At 57.6% G+C, this 23425-nt stretch overlaps 1 protein-coding gene across 1 annotated transcript; it reads right to left on the reverse strand.

Annotated features, from left to right (window-relative positions):
* Window positions 1-671: 671 nt before the first annotated feature.
* On the reverse strand, window positions 672-18159 carry MOV10 (Mov10 RNA helicase). The gene is made up of 22 exons (XM_032802484.2): window positions 17911-18159; window positions 14938-15034; window positions 14358-14476; window positions 13669-13907; window positions 12900-13140; window positions 11186-11284; window positions 10639-10801; window positions 10318-10472; window positions 9784-9960; window positions 9514-9661; window positions 9188-9349; window positions 8555-8658; window positions 7958-8055; window positions 7509-7628; window positions 7056-7158; window positions 6540-6657; window positions 5677-5868; window positions 5113-5187; window positions 4475-4600; window positions 2988-3076; window positions 1997-2118; window positions 672-1436 (listed from the first exon to the last, which is right to left on the reverse strand). Exons 1-22 carry the CDS (start codon window positions 18042-18044, stop codon window positions 1372-1374), a joined length of 2946 nt encoding a protein of 981 aa, XP_032658375.1. The 5' UTR covers window positions 18045-18159; the 3' UTR covers window positions 672-1371.
* Window positions 18160-23425: the final 5266 nt, after the last annotated feature.

Raw genomic sequence — 23425 nt, forward strand, 5'->3', positions numbered from 1 at the left:
GCTGAGTTATGGGGCTGTGAATGGCACAGAGCAGCAGGCTCAGCCCCACACAGAGTGTGAACTGCAGCTGAGCGGGAGGGAGGTGGAGAGATTCTCAGGCTGAGACAATGCCGGGAAGGGAAAGTTGAACACACCCCAGTGACATGACTCCTGCCTACCTTACCTCTGCCCTGTCATGAGCCCAGTTTTCTCTCCTAAGCCTCTTTAGAGATTCGTGTGTGGCTCCAGGAAGGGGGAACATACTTGCCCCTTCCCCAGCTTGGTATTATCCCTCCCCTGTAAACAATGCCCAGAGCTGCCCCCTGCCTTGGCTTCTGCCAGCAGCATTGTGCTCCGCATGCAATTCTGGCTCCTCCATCCCCTGGGAGCAGTGCCCACCCGCCCAGGGACAGCCAAGGCAGCTTTAGAGCTGTACAGACCAGCACCAGTGTTTTCCTCTCACCCTGTGTTTTGGAGCACCATCGAACAGCTCGCCTGCAGGGCAGTGCATGGGGCCTGTTGGCCAGGGAGCTACAGCTCAGCTGGTCCCCAAGTGCAAACCAGCAGTTACTCAGCATCACAGCAACAACTGAGCGGGGCTGCAGCCAGCCACTCAGCAGCAGCTCCAGGCCCTGCAGCTGGGCTTTGGAAACGGCTCCAGCTCGGAGGAGAGTATTCGGTTGACCAGTAGCTGGGAATTTTATGACAATGATTTTATTTTCAAAAGCAGGTTTCCACGTGATCCAAGGTGGAGGTTGTGGCCCCATCGCTGTGAGGGCTGGTTTCTGCAGTGCCGGTTCGGGCCAGTCAAGTTTGCACAGTGGGAATTTTTTTTTTTTTTTTTTGAGTCTTTTCTCAAAAATTGGATGTAAAATCATTGTTTAAACCATTGTGTGGCAATGCCGGCAAACAGGCAGGGCTTCCTGTTGCAGCTCCCCTTCCCTACAATGGGCAGAGGGGACAGGGAGAGAGGGTGCAAACCCCTCACACGGCCAGGCAGAGCAGTTTCCGTGTCAAGCTGCCCTTGTGCTTCCACGAGTTACACAATCGCACTGGCTCAGGTTAGCAAGTGGGCCCCAGAGCTGGGACAGATCCTACAGGGAGGCGCCTACATAGACTAGACTAGGGCAGAGGTGGGTGCCAGGCTAATGGGTAGGAGACGGGGCTGGGTCCATGTGAGAGGTGGGCGTTGGGATACTGGATAGAGTCGGGGCTACACTCCCAGTTCAGTCCCTGCACCGTTCCCCTCCGCTGCCCCACCCCGGTGCGCTTGGAACGCCCCTGGCAGCGAGTGAGGTGGTTGAGGGGACCAGACAGAGGGCGGTTGCTGAGTGTGGGAGGAGACGCCCTGCTGGTGCTGACATGGCAGTAGGACGAGCTGCAGGCGATGCCTCAGTGCTCGTGTCTCCACGCTGGCTCCACTTGCTGCTGGATGTGGCTCTCCCCGAGCTGGTTCCCTGCGGAGAGACGCGGGCCAGCTGAGAGGGACCAGAGCAGGCTGGGAGTGGGGAGAAGGGCAGCGTCCGCATATGGCACAGGAGGGGGACAGCAGAGTCCTCCTCAGCTCCCTCCTTTCTCTGGAAGGAGGTCAGGGCTGGTGGCAGCGGCAGGAGTCTGCAGTCACCCTGAGAGATCCCAAAATGGTGTGGCAGCGGCATGGACGCTCTCCCAAGGCTGCCCTCAAGGGAGCACCAGTGCTAGGCTAAAGGGGGATTCTGGGACGTGAAAGACTGGCCAACACAGAATGTGGCTGAGACCCACCCAACTCACTGCACAGAGCAGCAGCTGTCTGCTTTGCATAAACATACACCTATGCCCCTGCTGCTCCATCCACACAGGCTGGGCCTGTCAGTGGCACACCAGCAGGGGGCATGGTTGAGCCACACATCATGCTCCTGGGCCCCAAAATGCCATTGCAGCCTGTCAAACCCCACTCTCTGACCCACAACCCTGGCAGAGCTGGGGAGAGGGCTGCCGTGTCGGACCCAGGCTGGGTGCAAGCTTGTGCCACTCTTACCTGCTGACTGCGTGCTCAAGCGAAGGGAGCAAAGCTCCTCCACAAGGGCATCCTCTTCCGTGCTCTCTTCAGCGTAGGGGCACCCCGTGTACCCACCTTTCGCTATACAGTACCTGAGAAATCTGCAGGAACAATGAAAGGTGCCCATTAACCCTGGGCATGGCCCTCCTCAGCGCAGGGAGAGAGCGTGGGGCGTGGACTGCCTCGGAGGGGCCTGCAGGGCAGCTTGCAAACCTGTGTGAGAAATGCCAATGGCCCGATCCACCCGCTCCTGAGAGCACCCTGCCAGAGCCAGCAGGCCCTCCCCAGAGCAAGCCTGGGGCCAGCGTATGTCAGCTCACAGTGATGGAGAATGAAGGGCCTGACCTGTCTCTGTGCTGCAGGTGGCGACCACTGCAGTTCTGGGCCCAGCTGCATCTTGCATTTCCACAGGCACTGTTGTCCCAAAGTTCTGCAGCCACCTCTGGGGTGCAGCACTGCAGTGACAAGAGCCGTGCAGGGCAATGCTACCCTTTCTGTCCTAACGACAGGGGACAGAAGGGTGACACCTTGGCTGGGATTTCACCAGGCCCCAGCATTCATCCCTAGCTTACAGAAAGTGCCCATGGCTCTTTAATGACCACAAGTGGCAAGGGCTTGGAACAGGGTTTAAATGTCTCATTCAAAAGATGGTACCACCCCCACCTGCTCCCAACATGCTGCTGGGTCACTGGCTCCGTCCTGATCCCAAGAGAAGTATGTTGGCCTTTCCAGATCTACCAACCTTCCCAGCCCAGTGCAGGCCCTATGGGGCCTGGTTGCGAGCTGGCTTCCGAGCAGCCACCCAAAGGCCCCTGGCGTGGTATGGCAGGTGCCGTGCTAACCCCTGTGAACGGGGTGCTGCGTTGCAGGCCAGAGGAGGGGTCCACTTGCTTTGGGGGATGGGGGAGCCCACTGGGCTCTGGGAAAAGGCAGAGCACAGGGAAGGAGGAGGCTGCAGGATGCAACTTACATGTTCCAGTAAGTATCCTTGCTGAGCACAGCCGGGTTGCCCACGATTATTAACAAAGCCTTGGCTCTGGTGATAGCCACATTGAACCTCTAAACAGAGAGAGCAGGATGAGGCCGCTTGCCCTGCAGGAAACAGCACCCTCGCCCCCCAGGATAGTCAGGAGAGCCAGCCCAGACTGCCCCGCTCCACAGCTCTAGTGCCGGTCCCCAGCCCCAGCACTTTCTGGCTGTCAGTGGGCTAAAGGGGAGGGGTGGGGCAGTGTCTGGACTAGGATCTGTGATTCCCCAGGGTGCAGCTCCATGGCTGGCCGGCCTCGCGTGGGTTTCACTGTGGCCTTCTAGACTAGCTCTCAGCAGGGCTAGCTGATAGTCTGAGCCCCGTATACCCCACTGGCACTGCACCTGCAGGGAATGCTGTGTCTTGAGACGGACCTGGCCCGTGTGCAGCTCTGCTCCGTTTGGTCATGGACTTTGCTTCCTGCTTGGCCAGACAACTGCACATAACTGTGTCAGGGGCAGAAGGGCTCTCTGCACATGCCCAGCCTCAGGAAGGGGTTAAAGGGTGTTCCTTTCCACAGGACCACCCCCCCTGCAGGAAGTGGTATGGGGAAGGGCTCTGCTGGGATCAGTGCTCAGTCACCGCTGATGAGGCTCAGGTGCGAGGGAGGGTTTGGAGCAAGTGATTCTGACGAGCCACGTGGCTGGCCCTGCCCTGGGCCAGAGCGCGCTGCCTGGGCCAGGCACAGTCTACCTCAGCTGGTGCAAGTGCTCCAGGCTCTGCTGGATGTTCGGGCCCTTGGCCAAGCAGCTGCAGCTGCCCCAAGGTGAGCAGAGAGCCTGGCAGGCTGGGAGGATTCCTGGCTCCCTGACGGAGCGAGCTGGTTTGTCTGCGCGGGAGGCCAGGCCTGCAGGGCTGACCTGGGTGCTAGGCAGCCTGGACCTTTGGGAGCCGGCTCTGCCTCTGGCTTTGGAAGCAGGGCGGGAAATGCCCGAGCTGTGGGGTTCCAGCGCCCCCGACCGCCACATGGGAGTTGGGGAACGGGCCCCACTGTGAGCGCAGCCTCACTTCCCTCCTGTCATGGGGCTAGTGGCCGATGGCCCCTGGAGCAAGGGCAGGGGTGTCTCCTGGGTGCTGCTCCCAGGGCAGGCTCTGCATGCTGGGGGAAGGGCTGTGTGACTGGGGCCTTGGAGGGAGGTGGGGCTTTGAGGTTACGGGGCTTGGATGTGCTACCTGAGGTCATGCAGCCGCTCACTAGCAGAGGCTAGAATGCGACCCTGAGTCCTGGCCCTGCTCTGCCCACTAGCCCATGCTTCCCATGACTCAGCTGTGGCCTGTGAAATCTGGGGGAGTTGGGGGAAGCGGTGAGGGGGTGGGCAGTGAGGGAGATGGGGTGGGGATGGCAGGCAGCTCTGCACCCTGGCTGAGAGCCCACAACTGTCCTCAGGGCTCCACAGTCTCCTCGGGGCCAGGGGAGGCGGGACGCTTACCTTGGGGTTCTTGAGGAAGCCCAGTTTGAAATCTTCATCGACGCTGAGGTACTCGGTGCAGCTGCGCACGGTGGAGATGAGGAGCACACGCCGTTCCTGGCCCTGGAACTCCTCCACGGAGCCCACCTAGCAGGGAGCAGAGGGCAGGGATCTCCATCCCCCATCGGCAGCCTTCCTCACCCCCCCCCTGCCTCCCTCAGAGCCAGTCGCACACCCAGCTGTGCAGGGACCCTGCGGGGCAGAGCGTCCCCCCAACCTCCTCTCCTGATTTTGTGACTCTGGCTGATGCGGGAGCTGGACGGAGCCTGTCTCGCCCCAGCGCTCTGGCTGCAGGGCTCACAAAGGAGATGCAGAGCCCCTCTTCTCCCCAGGGGACACAGGCCACAGCTGCCCTCTCCGCATGGCCGGACCACTCTGCCCTCCAAGCCCAAGGGATGGGGGGCCCCAGGCTGGCATGGTGTCTCCTAGCAGAGAGCTGCCCCCCAGCCGAGAGCTGCCCCCCAGCCCAGTGCCAAGTGAGTCCCACTGCGGAGCTGGGACAGTCTGGCGTCAGGCTGGGTGTGGCTGTTGGCGTAGCTGCCAGGCCGTAGCTGTTACTCCAGGTGCGGCCAGAGGGATGGGGGGTGGGAGGGACTTACCTTCAGCTCCTTGATGTCTGGGAGGTTCATCAGGTCTCGGTCCATTTTGGTGATGGCTTGTCTGATCTTCTCTACCTGGGGAGTGAGGAGGGAGGAGTGGGTGTGACTCCCGCCACCCTCAGGAGCTCTTGGCTCCCAGCCCCATGTTCGTTCCTCTCACAGCCTGTAGGCGCTTGCAATGGCCGCCGTGTCCTGCCCTAACAATCCTGTTCAGTCTCCGCAATCTCAATGAGCTAATGCCCTTGACCCCTCAGCCAAGTGCCAGGCAGGCTCCTGTTCTGGGTCACTCCCATGTGACTGGCCAGAGAATACCGCTGGGGTTCCCGAGCCCCATCTGGCAGATCCCTCCGTCTGGGGCAATTCCCCAGGGCTCCTGGCCCCTGCCCCAAGGGGGCTCCCCCACACGGGGCACTGCGCACTCTGTCCAGATACTCAGCAGAGTGGGGCTTGATGGGGTGCAGCAGGGAGACGGCGTGTGAGGCTGAGGAGCCTGGGATGGGGGAGCTCTCTGCAGGGTTCGTGGTGTGTGGGGAAGGCAGCCCCGGGGGCCGAGCTGCATCTCACCTGCTTCCTGTAGGGGGAGATGATACCGATCTCCTTGGGGGAGATCCTGGAGCGGCCCCGCTTGCCCTGACTCTGCAGCAGTTTCTTGAGGTAGGTGACCAGGACTTCGATCTCCAATGTGTTGAAGAACGAGGGGCTGTTACCCTCTCGCTGGTCCTCCCCGGACACTCCGTGGAAGATGATCGGGAAGCCCTGGAGGGAGAGCACCATGGTCAGGGCTGCAGCTAGCCTCATGGTGCTGCCCCACCCGGTATGGGGGCTAGGCTGAGCGCCTGCTCCACAGAGCATGGGCTTTTCCCTGCCCCCCCGCCAGCCTGTCACAGATGTAACAGAGTTCCGGGCACAGAAATTTCTCTCCCCCTTTGCCTCACTAGGAAAAGAAACTCCCACAAGTTTTAAAAAGAAAACTTTATATAAAAAAAGAAAGAACTTACATATACTACTCTCTGCATTAAGAAACTTAATACAGGGATATGGCTTATAAAAAAATAGGAATAAACAGTCTGGTTTAAAAGATAGCCCAATTAAACCAGTCCAGCAAATCAACACCCATGTAAATACAAATCAAAGCACATCACAGCCGATTACTTTGGTTCCTTTGTACTCACACCTGATGATAGAATATTTGAAAGAAGATGGAGTTAGAAGAAAGCTTGTTTACTCACAGCCGAGGAAAACAAAAAGACCCCGAGTTTCCAGTTCCCTCCCAGACTTTAAAAAAAATCCAGGTCTCTGATTGGTCCTCTGGTCAGGTGTTTGGTTCCCCCTTTTTTCACCCTTTACAGGTAAAAGAAAATTAACCCTTACCTATCTACTTATGACAGGGGGCTAGGCTGAGCGCCTGCTCCCCGCCCCACCCTCACCTGCGTAGGCAGCTCCTCCCAGGTGCAGTAGGAATAGCTGATGAGGTGGTCGGCGCACTCCTGCAGCTCCCCGTCATAGAACTGCTGGTTAGGGATCTCGAGGAAGGCGGCGTGGGACCTGGTGAAGGAGCAGCGATAGCATTTCCAGGAATGCTCGGTTGCTCCTCAGACTTACCCGTGCTGCAGCAGCCTTGCTTCCCTGAGGCCCCCTCCCAACTCACCAGTAACAGGAGGGGCCCCAGCGACCTCTGCCCTGGCACAGAGCAGCCATGGCCAGGCTTTCAGGCAGGGAGGGCAGAACCCCGGAATCCGGGTTGCTCCGTCCAATGCCTCTTGCCCTGAGGTGACTATTAAATGAGCCCCACGCCAGGCAGGTGGGTATCGGACAGAAACGAGCATCCCAGGCTGAGTCAGCAGAACGGGGGCTGGAAGCCTTTGCCGCTGGCAGCCCAACTCCGACAGCCCCCACTGCTCCCACAGGCCGCAGCTTCAGGCCCAGCAGGGCAGATACGGCACCTGTAGTTCCGCAGTAACTTGGTGACGAACTGCGGGTTGTAGCTCTTGGCTCCCTTTTGGTACAGGGAGTTATGCAGCATAAGCCTCTCCAACAGCGAGACCTCTGCAAGAGAGAGCGATGCCCCGGTTACCAGCGATCCCCCCGGCCTGGGACCTTGCCCCCTACGAGCAGCCCCACAGGGTCAGGCCTGTCACAGCTGGGCCTGGGCCTCTCTGAGCATGGGGCAGGAGCTTCAGTGACTCTTCTGGGGGAGACTTTCACCCGCTTATCAGGGAGCGAGCCTCTCCATGCTCTCCAAAGGTGCCCAGGGTCACTAACGTGCTATTGCAGTGGCTGTGCAAAGCTAAGTGGCCCCAGAGCCCAGACGAGGGGGGCAGAGAGCTGAGGGAAAATCAGCATGTCTGAGAACTCCCTGCTCTTCACCCGGTGCCTTCGCCCTCTGTTCCACTCACCTAGCCCGTGATCGATGGCCAGTGGGGACCTCAGGATCGGACCCAGCTGCTTGGGATCTCCTGCCAACACCAACTGCCCCCCGTTGGTGTTGGTCTCCCGGTCCATCGTTGTCAGAATTCCTGGGGCAGAGAGATGGCTGAGGCGGCTGGGTGGGGGAGGAGATCCCTGCCACGGCAGGTCACTGACTGATCCCCGCACAGCGAGGAGCCTCTGCCGAAAGGCCCCATCATGGCCGTATCTGCTCTGAGCAGCATGGGGGGCTCCTCCCGAGCTTACAGCGCAGAGAAGGGGCTGCATCCAGGGCCCAGAATCCGCCACCAGGAGCAGCCGCTGGCCATCTGTCTGAGCAGGAGTGAGACAGCCGGGTCCGAGGCCCCGGGCGTGCGGGGCAGGGTGAATGAGGTGATGCCTGGGTGTGCAGTGCTCCCATCCCCAGACTCCTACTCACCTGCGATGGCAACCAGGCACTCCGGCTCCACCGCGTGGCCGCACTCGTCGACGAAGACATGGGTGAAATGGCCGTCAGGGAAGCCGGCCGTTACCAGCCTGTGGGGGAGAGGGAGAGGCAGTGAACAAGCCTGTACAATGCTGGCTCCCTGCCCTGCCACCTGCATAGCCAGACTGCTCCACCAAGGCCTCCTGCGGGACCTGCCCATGCCGCTAGCCCCATCCTGAGCAGGGCAATAACCCCTCCCCTCCTGGAGCAGGGGCTTCCATGGCCATGCTTAGAGCTGGGCAGGGGGAGAACTCCTCCCTCAGAGTCTGAGGGGCTGGCCCTCCCCTTTTACAAATGGAAACACCAGAAAGTGCTCAATACACCCAGCCTGATGATGTGCCCTCCTCCGGTCAGCCCCTGCCCACATCTCTCTGTTATGCCCCATCCCCCGGTAAACCCTGCCCAAAGAATTCCCTTCTCTTCCCCAGCATAGCCACGTGCCCCCCAATCACATCCCTAACTGTGCTCCCCCAGCACAGCTGCATTCATCAGAAGTGCTTCGGCCTCCCAGCCCCATCCCTAGTGCGGTTTGCCCTGGGCCCCTCCTACCGTCCTGCTGTCACCAGGGTGGTGATGATGACCCGGTAGTACTGCAGCTTCTCCTTGCTTGGGTACACGTGGCACTGCTGGGCATCGTCCCAGTTACAGCAGGGCTACGAACACCAAGAGCATTTAGACAAGGTCTGGGATCGGAGCCGTGTTTCCCTGAGACAACTGGCGATGGCACATGTGTCTTGGCGGGTGACCTGAGGGTCCTGCAGGGAGGGCAGAATGCCCATCGACCGTGCAGCCTGGGGAGGTGACTATAGCCACTGGAATATGGAAGTCCCTTCCCATAAGGAAATGAGAGTTTTGGGGAAAAAAAACCTTTGTCCTAAATTGGCGTTTTTCAGCTTGAGAGAAGTCTGCCTCGGACGCTGTCATCAATTTCCCTCTGCGCCTGCCTGCAGAAAGTGAAACTGACAGGAGCCTTCCAGGCAGGCTGTCCTATTTTTCCCAATGGAAAACTGATTTCCCCCCAATTTCAATTTTCCCATGGAAAATCTGAAGTGTGCTAAAGGGCCCTCATAGAGGGTGTGCTAAAGGGCCCTCCTTTTATGCCCTCATAAAATCCTTCAGACAGGAAATTCCTGCCCAGCTCTATGGGCGCTGCCTCTTGGGGTGCCAGGGGTGCACATGTACCTTGATCTCCTCCGGCACCTGGCGATAGTCCCTGCTGTTGGCATTGATCCTATAGACGCTGCCCTTGTCCAGGTGCTTCAGCAAGCGCTGGCAGAGCAGGTCCGAGGCGCTGTTGGACGGTGCACAGGCCAAGACATGGGAGTCCTTGATGCATGTGACCACCTGAGCGGGAGAGGAAGAGCATAGCAGCCCAGGCAGAAGGAAGTGGATGCAGAGGGGAAAGAGGGGCTGTGGGCCAGCTCCCCAAACCAGGGTGCCAGTGCTCGGCCCTCTGGCAATTGGACCAGGTGATTGCTCTGGACTGGGATGCAGGGGGACCCCCTCACCTGTTTGATGGCCTCCACCACAGTGACAGTCTTGCCAGTCCCTGGCGGCCCGAAGATGATGTATGGTGCCGGCCTGGACATCCCTGTCACGATCTGCTGCACAGCATCGTACTGCTCCTGGTTGGTCTCCAGGCTCCGGTCAAACAGCCTGAGGGGAAATGGAGCCGGGAAGGTGCTGAGGGGAAGGCCAGGCCCTGCTGCGTGTGACCACCCTGCTCCCCACACAGCCAGCCTCCTCAGAGTGCCTCTCCTCTGAAGCCAGGCACTCACCTGAGCCGGCCTCCCTCGTGAAGGAGGGACTCTCTGTATGAAAAGGATGGGAAGAGGATGTCGCCCAAGTTCCTCTTCTTGGCCAGCTCCACGGCCCGGTGCTGCACCTGCAGCGGCAGCCGGTTGAAGGTAAAGGTCACATCGAACTTCAGGTTATTCACGAAGCTCACCAGCAGGCTGAAAAAGGGCAAACAGGGCTGGACAGAGCGCTGGGTACCCTTCCCCAGGCACCGTTCTGCCCAGTCCCACTCTTCCCCCTACTCTGCGTGGTTCCCACCTCCAGCCCTGCTCAGCCTGGCAATCCTGTGCCCCACTGCACAGCACCTCCCCCTCTGCTACACTCCCCCATGCAGTCACCCATCAGCGCTAACCGCTAACAGGAGCTGCTTGGCTTGCATCAGGCAGCTGGCTTGGATCTGGCACGAGCCCCTCCAGTCTTGTTCCACACAGACCCCTCAGTGCCACCAGTCAGGGCCCAGCTTTCCTCTCCCTGGGCACTGGCCCGAGCCCCCCAGGAACCCGGGTGCGACGCACTTGGGGGAGAAGCCCAGCTTGACCCTCTCGAGCTCCACGGCGTGCACGTAGCCTTTGTACTGGATGAGCTGAGGCAAGTCGCGCTGCTCACTCCGGGTGACAAACAGGTGATCGCCCTTCAGCACGGATGGGCGGTTCTCTGCCACGCCAGGGACCTTGGGGACAGAGCAGAGAAGGGGCAGTTCAGCAGGGAGCGTGTCTGGCTGTGCTCCCCTGGCAGCCAACCGTCCCACGGGCCCCACCCTCCCTGCTGGCAGCCCAGACATGCGAGAAGGGGGCACGCTGCAGGGACAGGCACGGCCATCAGGCCTTGGCTCTCACCTCCAGGATGAGCAGCCTCTTGTTCTGAGTGTCCTTCACCATCGGGACATCCCGCATATCATAGCGCCGGATGTCCACCTCCATCTGGAGCTCCTCTAGGTGCAGCAGCAGCTGGAACTTCTTCTGGTAGTTCTCAAACTGAAGCTCGCCCGCCAGGGACTTCCTGCAGGGCCAGTGCCAGCCAGAGGTTATCCTGACCTTGCCGGGCACAGTGGGGCTGGGTTGGCCGGCACAAGAGACGAGGCAGCAAACTCCAGGCATTCTGTGGTGTGTCTGGGCCTCAGAGGCAAGGGGCGGGGTGAGCAGTGGCCAGTAAAGGCTGTCGTGTGTCCCTGAGCCTTAGTGCCTGGGAGGAGAAACCCCTGCCGGGCCCTAGCGCCAGGAAACCTGAGGCCCTGCTTTCTGGGCAGCTCAGCTAAGGGCTGAGGGGGGCTTTTGGCTAAGGGGGGCTGGGCCCCATGGCTGCGGGGGAGAAGGCGCCCTTCCTTGGGAGGTCAATGAGGCCACCAGTGCAGTGAACCTCCTCCACCCCCCACCCAGCACTCACCGCAGCCTGCTGCGCTCAGCGTTGACCATGTCCTGCAGGTCCTTTGGGTAGTCGTAGCGGCCCAGCGGGATCAGCTGCTCAAGCTCAAGGTGTTGGGAGCTAGGCAGATGAGACGCAGGGTTACTGCAAGGCTCTGCGGGAATGAGCTGCTTGCCGTGCCCAGCTGGTGGGACAGACTCCAACATGGGGGCTCAGGCAGGGGGACATTGGGTCTCAGGACCTGGGCGGCTGGGAACTCCAGCCAGCTGCCCCCTCCCCCCCGAAGGTGGAGAGGTAGCTGGGTCACCTCCCTGGGGTGGAACTACCAGGAACTAAAGGGCTTGTTCTTCTAGCACAGAAAGGCAGAACAAGAACCGATGGCTGGAAGCTGATGCCAAGCAAATTCCAACTGGAAACAAAGCACCAGTGAGTAACATAGCCAGTGATTAGCCACTGGACACCGTGAATTCTCCAGCTCTTGACTGGAAGATGCTTTAACCAAACACAAGTTACTGGGCTCAGCCTGGGAGTCCTGGGGCAGAGGCAGGCCTGTGCTATCCAGGGGCTCAGACTAGATGAGCCAATGGTCCCTTTGGCTCTATGAAAGCCCAGTAGGTGCTTTCGCCCCGGCCAGGGAACAGAGTTGGATCCCAGGTGCACAAAGAATCATAGGACTGGAAGGGACCTTGAGAGGTCATCTAGTCCAGTCCCCTGCACTCACGGCAGGACTAGGTATTATCTAGACCTTCCTTGACAGGTCTTTGTCTAACCTGCTCTTAAAAATCTCTAGTGATGGAGATTCTACAACTTCCGTAGACAGTTTATTCCAGTGCTTAACCACCCTGACAGTTAAGAAGTTTTTCCTAATGTCCAACCTAAACCTCCCTTGCTGCAATTTAAACCCATGGCTTCTTGTCCTATCCTCCTTGTAACAACTTTTATGTACTTGAAAACTGTTATCATGTCCCCTCTTCTCCAGACTAAACAAGCCCAATTTTTTCAATCTTCCCTCACAGATCATGTTTTCTAAATCTTTAATCATTTGTGTTGCGTTTCTCTGGTCTTTTTTTCCAATTTGTCCACCGCTTTCCTGAAACGTGGCACCCAGAACTGGACACAATACTCCAGTTGAGGCCTAATCAGCACGGAGTAGAGCAGAAGAATTACTTCTCCTGTCTTGCTTACAACACTCCTGCTAATGCAAAAAAAGTGAAGATCTTTCTGGGATGTAACAGTCTTACACTGTTGACTCATATTTAGCTTGTGATCCACTATGACCCCCAGATCCCTTTTTGCAGTACTCCTTCGTAGGCAGCCATTTCCCATTTTGTATGTGTGCAACTGATTATTCCTTCCTAAGTGGAGTACTTTGCATTTGTCGTTATTGAATTTCATCTTATTTACTTCAGACCACCTCTCCAGTTCGTCCAGATCATTTTGAATTTTAATCATATCCTCCAAAGAACTTGCAACTCCTCCCAGCTTGGTATCGTCTGCAAACTTTATAAGTGTACTCTCTATGACATTGTCTAAATAATCGATGAAGATATTGAACAGAACCGGACTCAGAACTGATCCCTGTGGGACCCCACTCGATGTGCCCTTCCACCATGACTGTGAACCACTGATAACTACTCTCTGGGGACGGTTTTCCAACCAGTTTTGCACCTGTATCCGTCCCTTCAGCCAGCGGTGCTGGCCACAAGCTGCCCAGCCCAACTCTCCCCCTGCACACCTGTCGGGAGGGACGCCATCCTCTGTGGTGACTGTGACTGTCTTCCTCAGGTTGGCCTGGTAAGACCTGTATGGTGCAATGGGCCCCAGCTCCTCAGCCAGCCGGCTGTTGGCTATGGCTGACACGAACCGCCCAATGCTGAAGGGCCCGTCTTGCTCCTTGGTGAACTCGAACAGCACAGTAACGGGGAAGTAACCATAGTGCTGAGTCAGGCACCGCACCTTGATCAAGTAAGAGTCTCCTGCAGTCAAAAGGGATATGTGAACGGGGAGCTCCCCATTTTGGGGTCCCCACATGCTTCCCCTGCCCTCCCAGGGGGCCCTCAACATTTCACCCCACGGCAACATTCTGCCAAGTCTCTGGCACTAACTCAGATGCCCAGGAAGGCGCCTGTCCATGAGTGTCTGTGTATGTGGGGGTGGATGAGAGAATACCTGCCGTGTTCGCTGGCAGGGCAGAATGCAATCAGGGCCTGCAGTTCCTCCTTCTGCACCCCTATCTATGCTCCACCCTCGCTCACACACCCAGGTGACTTGGCAGCTACACCTGCTGTGCTTGCCTCCCTAAAGCTGTGTGCACCAGATGGGGGAGCCAGGATAGTGCAGAAAAAGGTACAGAGGATGGACCACACCCTGCCCACTATTGTGATACAGCCACCTCTGGGCTTGAATGTGACAGCTGTTTCTCAGACATACAGCTTTGCTGAAGGTCAGTGTGGGACCAGATGTCAAGGAGAACCCTGCTCCTAGGGGAAGCTGGAGCCTCTTACCTGGCTGCAACACCTGGGGCTGCTGTCTGGTCACCTTGCTCTCATCGTGGAAAGTGATCTCGTGCTGCTTCCGAAGCGCCCTGTACCCTAGCAGCGTCACTTCCTCTGTGCCGTTGTTCTGAACCCAAATGTTGGATGTTGTGGGCTCGTTGGGCATGATGGGGAAGCGGATGCGCCCCTTCCCCCGGTCGTGCTCGGAGAGAATCTCCACCCCATGTTTCCCACCGATGAACTCCGCTCTGAGGGCAGAGGGTGCGGGTTGGATGTGCGCTTACAGTCCCAGCTGGCCAGTGTCTCTGCCAGCCGGGGCTGCCCTAGGAGCCGCTTCCCCCTTGTTACAACAGAGAATCTGGGCAGGAGTCCCTCAGGGTCCCCACCCTGCCGGGGCTCTGGGGCTGGGCCAATGCCCTCCATGCAAAGACTCCTGTCGATTTTCAGAGGCATTTGGCTCAGGCCTGTAGAGCAGGCCGAGTGCTGGCAGAGCAGGCACTCCTTGGTCAACCCTCCTGCTTCCTTCCCGCCCATCCACCTGCCCCATCCCCCTGGGAAAGGAGCCCAGGAATAGCCTGTGAGCAGCCAATGTTTAGCCTGCTCTGGGCTGCCCCTGCTCAGGAGCTCGTCGTCCCCTTGGCCTGTGCTGCTATTACAGCGAGGGGGGCTCCAGGCTGCATTCTACCGGGCTTTGGTACCTCTCCTTGGCGTGTCCTCTGCGGGGAGGCTGATCGCTGCCTGCCTGCTGGCTGTCCGTGCGGGGCTCCTCTGGCCTTGGTGTCCAGTACTGATCTCTAAACTTCACTTTCTTTTTCACCTGGGGAAGGAAAGCGGGTGGGTGGGAGCAGGCAGGGGAGTGGGGGCTTCCAGCCCCTGAGAAGCTGGGGCAGAGAGCAGAGGAGACTCACAAAGCCCGTGGGCTCAGTCGGGCCAGCCCCAGTGGAGCAGTCCCCTGGATCAGCTGATGGCGGTGGGTTCAGCAGCTCACACCCCCATATTCACCTTGCAGCCAGACCCGGCTCGGGGTGGGACGAAGTAGGGGACCATGGGCTGAGCCAGAATAGAGTGCGTCTGGGACCCCTCTTCGCAGCAGTGAGAGCTGTAGGTGCATTAGCCTGCTCAGGGACAGGGAACACCATTGCTTGAGCCCCTTCAAGCCAGTCCAACCGTGGAACAATCCTGCCCGTAGCGAGGGAGACACAGGCCCCAGGGTCCCCAAGGGCACAGGGATGTTGGGAACAGACCTCGGCAGCCAGGGGCTGCGTGGGCAGCACCTACCTTCCCGAAGCGCACAAAGTCTCCCTGCACCTCGGCCCCGCCGCTCTGGCTCAGTGTGAACAGGATGGAGGAGAAATTGGGCGTCTTCGTATCATTCCTGCAGAAATGACAGAGCGAGAGAGTCTGTGACTGCGGGATGCCCAGAGCCTGGGCGCAGGGCCCGGGGCGCATCTCCAGGGAGTGACTGAGCTGACAGGATGCAGTGGGGAGAGGAGCAGGGGCAGGGCCATGCCAGTGTTTGGGGCGAGGGGCATTCCCCCTGCTCTTCTGTTAGGAGAGCGATGGGCTAGGGAGAGCCCTGGCTCTGTACCACTGCCACCTGGGAAGCAGCAGGGCAGTGCTCTGCTCTGGGGAGAGAGGCCCCGGCTGCAGCGAGTGGGAGGAGTGGGAGGGGAGGTCTCTTGATCGTCTCCAACCAAATACTGTGCTGGGCTCAGTGCATGGGCAACTCACCAGGAGCCCCAGGGCATTGCTCGAATGCAGCATGGGCACCCCGAGCTCTGCCATTCCCTTGTGCTGGCATCTTCCCTGGGGGGCAACCGTCCCAAGCAATTGCAACCTAGGCTGGGCTAACAGTGCCGGGAGTCAGTGGTAGCAGCAAATCCAGCCCCCCGTCTCTTCCCCAGCGCAGGTCTAGCCTGGGAGCAGGGCTGGGCTCTTCCCTGCTCATGCAGCGATGGGCTGAAGTCAGCTGCACACAAGGGACTCCAGTGGGAAACAAGCCCAGGGCCTGGGGGTCAGGGCTGGTGCTCCGGGACTGCGGTAGCCTCAATGTGCTGTGGCTGGGTGGACTTGGGGCAGACTGGCTAGAGGTTAGAGCAAAGCCTGGGGGTCTCCGCCAGCAATGACACCGATTCACTGTGTGATCGTGGGCAAAGGGCGTAATCCCTGCCTGGGGGACGGGGTCAGGCCGGATCAGCCAACGTGCACTAGGTGCATTTGCACATGGGGGATCTCGGGGGTCCCCGACCAGTGGGCGGGACACACGTACATCTGTGTGTGTGCACACACCTTCCAGCCAGGATGGAGGCAGGAGTTGTAGGCGTAGGGCCCTGCTCACACGTTATGGAGAGAGGCAATGGGCTGGAGCAGGGAGCTGGGCCAGCCTCGTTGGACAGGATCCCCTGTGGGGTGAACTCAGTCTCCACAGACCAACCACCCCCCACACCCAACCCCAGGGGGGAAGGATCCCCGTCCCCAGAGTGGGGAGGTGAAGGCCCCCCATTGCCATAGTCCGCAGGCCGAGGCGGGGGATCATGAGGCTGCTGGCCTGGCAGGTTTGCTCAGTGTTTGCAAAGTCAGGTCTGAAGGGCTGGAGCAAAGGCTGCCGGCCAGTACACGAGGGCCACGGAGACGCCCTGGTGCCCTGGGCTTGCTGGGGATGGTGCCTCAGGAGGGGGCAGGGGAGTGTATGCCCAGGACAGCAACCACATTTCAGCCCGCTCCTGCCTGAGCACCCTGGGGCCTGCCTCTGCCTGGCCTTGGTACGCACCAGACTCTGCTGCTCTGCCGCAGACGCCCCTCTGCCCCGGATAGTGCAGGGCTGTCACTGCACAACAGCTATGAGCTCACTTGAGCCTGCTGCCTGCCCACGCTGCCCTGATGCTGGAGGCATCCCTTTGTCACTGCAAATGCTAGTGCTAGTCCCACTGGACAGGCCCACGCTCACCCTAAAGCTCTGGGGGCTGGGAGGTGTTTGTGTGTCTGCCCCATCCCATCCCATTCCAAGGCCCATCTCTATTGCTGCAATGGGTCTAATCCGGTGCTGAATCCGAATGGAGCAGGGCCCCCAGCGCTGTGTGTCTCAGCCTGCTGGCAGGGGAGGGGGCAGAGGAGGGCTGGCAGGGGCTCCTTTCATTCCCAGCCAAGGCCCAAGGACAGGGCCATCCCACAGCACTTAGCCCCAGGACCCAGAGTCCTAGATCCAAGGCCAGATGGGCCTGGGGTGAGCATCTGTTCTGGCCCCTGTAGAACACTGACCAAGGAACAGCTCTGAGTTCATTCCTTCTGGAATAGAGCCCATCTCTCAGGAAAACATCCTCTCCCAGCTCCCCAAGTGCTCGGGATGGGGAAGTCAGGATGGTGTTTCATTTGTGGGTATGTATTTTTAGCTGCCTTCTGATAGTTTGGCAGACTGGCCCCTGTCAATGATTAACTGGGGCTGTCACATGCGCAGGGCCAGTGCTGGCAGGGGAATGCTCCAAAACAGGGGGCCCCTCTTGGCGAGCCCTGTGAAAGGGGAAGCTGGCGGGTCAGCTGTGCAGTCATGGGCCAGAGCCTCACCTGTGTCAATAGCTGAAACTGTGCAGAAGCCAGCGGCACTCTGCTGATCTACTCCAGGTGAGGATCTGGGCCAGTATCTCACACCAGGACGGAGGGAGCCATTCAGCCATTGGCCTGCGCAGAAACTCAGCCTGGAATCTCAGCTCCTCAGGCCAACGCCACTTCCTGCCACCCAGCCAGGATGGAGGTGCTGACCACTCCGCCCTGACTTAGCAAGTGATTTGGGTCGGGGTCTGCGCCAGCACCCCAGCTGCGCTCCGTCAGCCCGGGGAGAGGGGCTGCCCTGGATTTGATCTTAACGGAATGGCAAGCCCCAGCAGGGTGGGGAAGGAATCCACCCACCATCTAGGTGAGTCTCCTTCCTGGTCTGGGGCCACACAGACTCCCCTCTCCCTGCTTCGGAGTTTGATGGCTTCCCGACAGCCACAGCTCTGAAGTTAAATTTCCTCCCCCTGCCCTGTGGGCCCCATCCCATCCTGGCCATGCTCCATACAGAGGGGCTTGCAGCTGTCCCCAGCTCCTGTGCACAGGGTGCCCAGCAGCAATCGGGGCTTGCAGCTCCTCCCAGACTCAGGTTATGTGGCAGAGGAAAGGCGCTCGTCTTAGCAACAGGCCTGGGCAATGGGGCGCTCTTGAGGCGAGGGATCAGCCATCTGTACCCCACTCCCTCCCTGCGGGGCTGCCCGTTACCTGGTCCTGAACTCCGCATTGTAGATGGTCCTCAGTGCCTCCCGGCTGCTCACAGCTTCTCTGCCTGTGTCTTTTAGGAACTGCACAAACTGATCCCCAAACTCCCTCCTCTCACAAAAGGTGAACTTGGGCATCTCCTCTGGTTCCACTGCTGGCCCCCAGACCTTCTCCTGTCCTGTCCTGGGGGGCTGAGCACCGGGCCAGTGCCTCTGCTTGTGAAACGTGCCAGCAAAGTACTTATCAAAGAGAGAAGATGATAGCAAACTCTCAGCAGGCAGAAACGAAAGTGAAAGAGGCTGTCTGCATCCTGGAGCCAGGCCCCTGCCTGGGCTGGGTGGGACCCGGCCTTCTCCCCCACGTCCTGGGAGCCAGCCCCTCTAGCAGCAGCTGCAAAAGGCGGGGGAGGGCTCAGGAGCCTCCCTTTCAAGGCAGAATGAATGGGACTCAGAGAAAGTCCCAGCCTGGGGCCAGGGCGAGAGCAAGGCCGTGGCAGGGCTCAGCCCAGAGCCCAGGCGGGGGCGATGTTCTGTGCAGCGACTCACACCGGCCCCAGAGCCTGGGTCACCCCTTTGTTCTCCGGCTGCCCTGGGGCAAAGGGCTACGTGCAGGCCAGGGACTTGTTTCATATGCATGTTATCCAGGTTACTGTGTTTATTTTGGGAAAGGCAGGTCAAAGCTACGGGACTGCCCTTGGAGCAGCAGGTGATGGGCCTTGGTTCCTGGGGGAGTTCATGCCACAGTCTCTGGCAGCCTCCCAAGGAAGTTCCTCCCCCCCTCAATGAACTTGTCCCTTGCTATTGAGGGCTCTGCTGTGCCAGAGAGGTGAATTTTCAATCAAAGCCTTTGTCCCAGAGCTTTAGGCTCTTTTAGCTAGGCAGGGCCCAGGCCAATTAGGACAAAGGTCTGGGCCCTAGCCTGGGTATTGTGTGGGAGCCAGTGCAGAGGGCAGGGCTGCTATAACCAAGGCAGCTGGTGTTACTGGGGGGATGGGCAGCAGTGCTCTGTACTAGTGGAGTCTCCTGCGCACTGAAGGCTTCCTGCCTGGGAATATTGCACTGTGCAGTCCTGCCCAGAGGTGATGTGGGCTCGTTGTGCTGTTTTAAAGCAGGGGGTGGGGATAATGGGGAAGCTGAGTTCTCTTCCCAGCTCTGCTGCTGGCTGCTCCCTGGGCGACTTTGGCTGGGTTACTTCTCCCTTCTTTGGCTCCGCTCTCCCCCTCACCTGAGCCACCTCCGCAAAATGCTTGAATGCCGAGGATGGTTCCCCTGGTATCTCAGGGAAAAATCTCCTCTTTGGTGGCCACAGGAGGCCAGGGCATATGGCTGCTAGTCACTCTGGCACAGTGTATTTGGATCTGGCTAGCTTTCCTTTTTATAAATTGTAGTCTGGAGATGCTGCTGTCTGGAGGCATAGTCCCCAAAGGATGCTAGGGGACAGGCTGCTTTGACTCTGCGGAACTAGCACCATCTGTCATGTTAGTGCTAAGAATATCTGCATGGATCTTGCTGGCCATGAGTCAGTCCAAGAATGTTTGTAAATCTATTTCTATAACATACCAAGTTTAACTAAACCAATGCTTGATCCTGTGCGCCTATGTGTATCCCAAGCTGTTGTATTCCACTTTCCATCAGTGACTCTCAAAACACTTCATGGAGGAGGGCAGTATCATTACCCCTATTTTACAAATGGGGAAACTGAGGCACAAGGTGGGGACGTGACTAGCCCCAGGTGTCCCAGCAGGTGAGTGGTAGAGCCAGGATCAGAGCCCGGGCCAGTGACAGCCCTGGTCCCCTGGCTTCCAGGCCAGTCTTCTAGCCATTAGACCACACTGCCTCCCCAAGGGTCCATTATGCACCTTTGTAATCACAGGTTCTGATAGACACACTGGGCACTTGATACAGATTTGAAGTTTAAGCAGTTGGGCCTGGACCTTGCAAATACTTATTCAGGTGTTGACCTTAATGCATGTGAGTCATTCCATTCCATTCCTCATAGGGTGACCAGATAGCAAGTATGAAAAGTCGGGGCGGAGTGTGGTGCGTAATAGGCACCTATATAAGAAAATCCCCAAATATCGAGACTGTCCCTATAAAATCGGGACATCTTATCACCCTAATTCCACATGTGTGTGTGCAGGATCAGAGCACAAAGGCTAAATGCCACCCTGCTACCCCAGCGATTTCACTGCAATAGCTCTGGCTTGACAGGGCAGAACTTGGCCTGTGTTTGCTGTTCTGGGGCTCTCAGCAGAGTGAGCCGCAACTTTTGAGCATCCCCCAATTGGTACTGTGCTCGTCTTACAGCTCTGCAGTTTTGACTCCCCAGCACAGAATGATCAGTGCCTTTTTAAAATGAAAACCCTCTACCACAGCCTGGTGCACCCTAATCAACAGGCTGGTGACTCAGTCACTGGATGTGAATAAACTAGCTGATGGCTTCCTCCCTCAGAGAAACGAAAGTTAACCTGGCGGGTAAAGAGGCAGCAGGGCAGAGACCAGCCAGCAGATCCCTTTGTGCCTAGCGAGAGGGCAGGGGCAGCAGGTTTGTAGAAATTTTGGTGGTGCCCAGAATACCCAGAGCCTGCCCCCCCACCTGCCTAAGGCCCTGGGAGGGAGTTTGGGTGGGGGGAGGAGGTCTGGGGTGCAGGCCCTGGGCTGGGGCAGGGGACTGGGGTGCAGGAGGGGTGCAGGCTCTGGGAGGGAGTTTGGGTGGGGCAGAGGTTCTGGGGTGCAGGCTCTGGGATGGGCGTTGGGTTCAGGCTCCGGGCAGGAGGGGTGCAGGCTCTGGGAGGGAGTTTGGGTGGGGCAGAGGTTCTGGGGTGCAGGCTCTGGGATGGGCGTTGGGTTCAGGCTCCGGGCTGGAGCAGGGGGTGAGGGGTGCAGACTCTGGGATGGGATGGGTGGTGGTGGTAAGGGGGAGGAGGTGCAGGCCCCAGGCGTGAGTTTGGGGACAGGAGAGGGTGTTTGGGAAGACGTGGGAGTGCAGGCTCTGGGATGGAGTTTGGGTGCAGGCTGGGGGTCAGGGGTGCATGTTCTGGGAGGGAGTTTGGGGGCAGGAGGGGGTGCAGGCTCTGGGAGTTTGGGTGCAGGCTCTGGGAGGGGGTGTGGCGCTTACCTAGGGCTCCTAGGCAAGGTGGGTCGGGGGTCTGCACACTGTCCCCCCCCAGGCACTGCCTCCGCAGCTTCCCATTGGCCACAGGGGCACTTGGTGTGGGAGCGGCAGGGAGACCCAGACTCCTGCCCCAGGCCAGCAGCCAGGTGGAGCGAGCAGGCAACAGCTGCTCTGCTCTGGGCCAGTGGTGGGTGAGGGCCCGGAGCCCTTTTAAGTTGCACGGGGGGGAGAGACTCAGCTTCAGACAGTTCTGGAGCCAGGCCAGACCAGGAATATTCCTGCTGCCCAGGCACAGAGAACTCCCTGCCTATGGGAGAGGGGTGTGTAAAGAATGGGCCATTCTTCAAGGTGAAGTTATTACCTTGTTAGTTGCTATTTTCTTCTGTGGAGTATTCTGGGAAAGGCAGCCAGGTTAGGGAGGCCAGAGGAGAGATTGATCGAGCCCACTGCGTACACCAGGGAAGGCTGGCCTTGTGGAGAAGGTATTTTTTCTGGGAGCTAACTCTGTCACTTGTTCACAGTGTGATCTTGGGCAAGTCCCTTTGCCTTTCAGTGCCTCAGTTTCCTATTTGTACAGCAGGGACATTGTACTTCCCTGCCCCAGAGGGAGTCAGGGGTGTGGATAAGACTCAGATACTACTGGAAGATGATAAAATAGTCAGATTTCAAGGCAAACTATCGTAGGCCCCCATGCAGTGGGTGTAATGCCATTTATTCCTTTGCAGGAGTCACTGGAGGAAAAGTCTTTAGGGGAGCACTATAAACTCCCAGTAAGTGGGAGAGGGCTGGTGGGCTCCTGGGTCAGCCAAGGGGGTTATTTAGAGGCTCTGTTGCTGAAGCTTTGTTATGACCGTGTCTCTCCACAAACTGGCTTGTGTGTAACTGACTCACTCTTGTAGGTGTGGTTTTGGGTTTAACTCGGGTTATGACTTGATTAGCACTCGCCCTTTCCTCTCCCTCGCTGCCTCTGAGATTTGCCACTGGTGCAGCTCCCTCCCCCAGCAGTGGCAATGGTAGGGGTCCAGGTGGTTCCTAGCGCTGCCGCTGAAAGCTGTTCTGTGAAATTTTCTCACAACACAAGCCGGCTGTAACAGAACTTCACTGTACAGGAAGCAGGACTAACTTCTGAGGACAGCCCCAGAATGACCCAACTCAGGTTACTGTCATCAAAGTGCACAGCATTGGCATTCACCCACTTGATTAGAAAGGGAATATGTGGGTGGGGGTTTCTGGGACCATTAGAGCAATGCAAGGAAGGAATGCTGTGTGTGAATGGGTTAATGGAGAACACTTTGTAGTTCAGCACCTTCCACTCAACGATCTGAAATGCTTTGCTAACATTGTGACCACAGAGATACCGACCATTTATGCAACCATCTTTACCTTTGTCTTCCCCACCCGCATATGGTTTACTCAACTACTGCATATTGTCTCAATCTAAGGCGCTGTCTATTTTACAAGTGGCACCAGTTTAACTAACAATGGATTTTGAATTGATTTAGGACTTGTCTACCTAAGGAGCTGTTCGTGATTAACTCTGTGTGGATACCCTTATCCTGGAACAAAAGTGCTTTTTGTTCCTGTTTAGCTTAACCCATGCTTTCAAAGACTGTCCACACATGGAATTCTTCAAGAACAGCTATTGCACTTTAAATTCACACCCTACCTTACTCCTCATTAACTTTCAAGTGTAGACAAGCCTGTAGTTAAACTAGTGCAAACCTCCTCTATGGAGACTTTTACATCAATTTAAATATGGGTTATACTGAGTTAGAACAAGCAGATTCCCTACAATCCTTAATTAAATCAATTACACCAGTTTTTCTATTTTTTTAAATCAATTTTAGTTAAGCTGGTGACACTGACAAGGCCCTAGATTGTGAGCTCACTAGTACAGGGAGTTATTGAGAGTTCGGTGGATACCATAGAACACATCAAGGTACTACAGGGACAGACTATACAAGCCCCATGTGCAATATTGGAATAGGTGAGGTTGTTTTGCAGTCCTCACAGGCACATGAATATTGTAGCTTTCAGTTCAGGACTCCAATTCTAATATGGTTTATATAAGATGGTGGAAAAATTGCTGGTAGCCTAGTGTATAGTGATGCTCACACTGTTGCTACCCTAAACTACTCATGTCAGGATATGCATCATTACAGCAGGATGCAGAGCTGAGTTCCTGTAGCAGTTAACTGTATTTTGATTAGGCATAAATATCAGCTCATAAAAGGACAGACATAAGTAGCTTTAGAACAAAGACTGGTGTATTTCTACCGGAGTAGATGACACACAGGATGTGTGAGGGATGAATGCCTGGATATTCTGAATGGCAAATACAAATATATTTTGTTCTGACAAAACTTCTCACAAAGAATGGGACACTGACACTCTTATTTTGTGG

Source organism: Chelonoidis abingdonii, chromosome 4 (assembly GCF_003597395.2).
Source record: "Chelonoidis abingdonii isolate Lonesome George chromosome 4, CheloAbing_2.0, whole genome shotgun sequence".
Taxonomy (NCBI): Eukaryota; Metazoa; Chordata; order Testudines; family Testudinidae; genus Chelonoidis; species Chelonoidis abingdonii.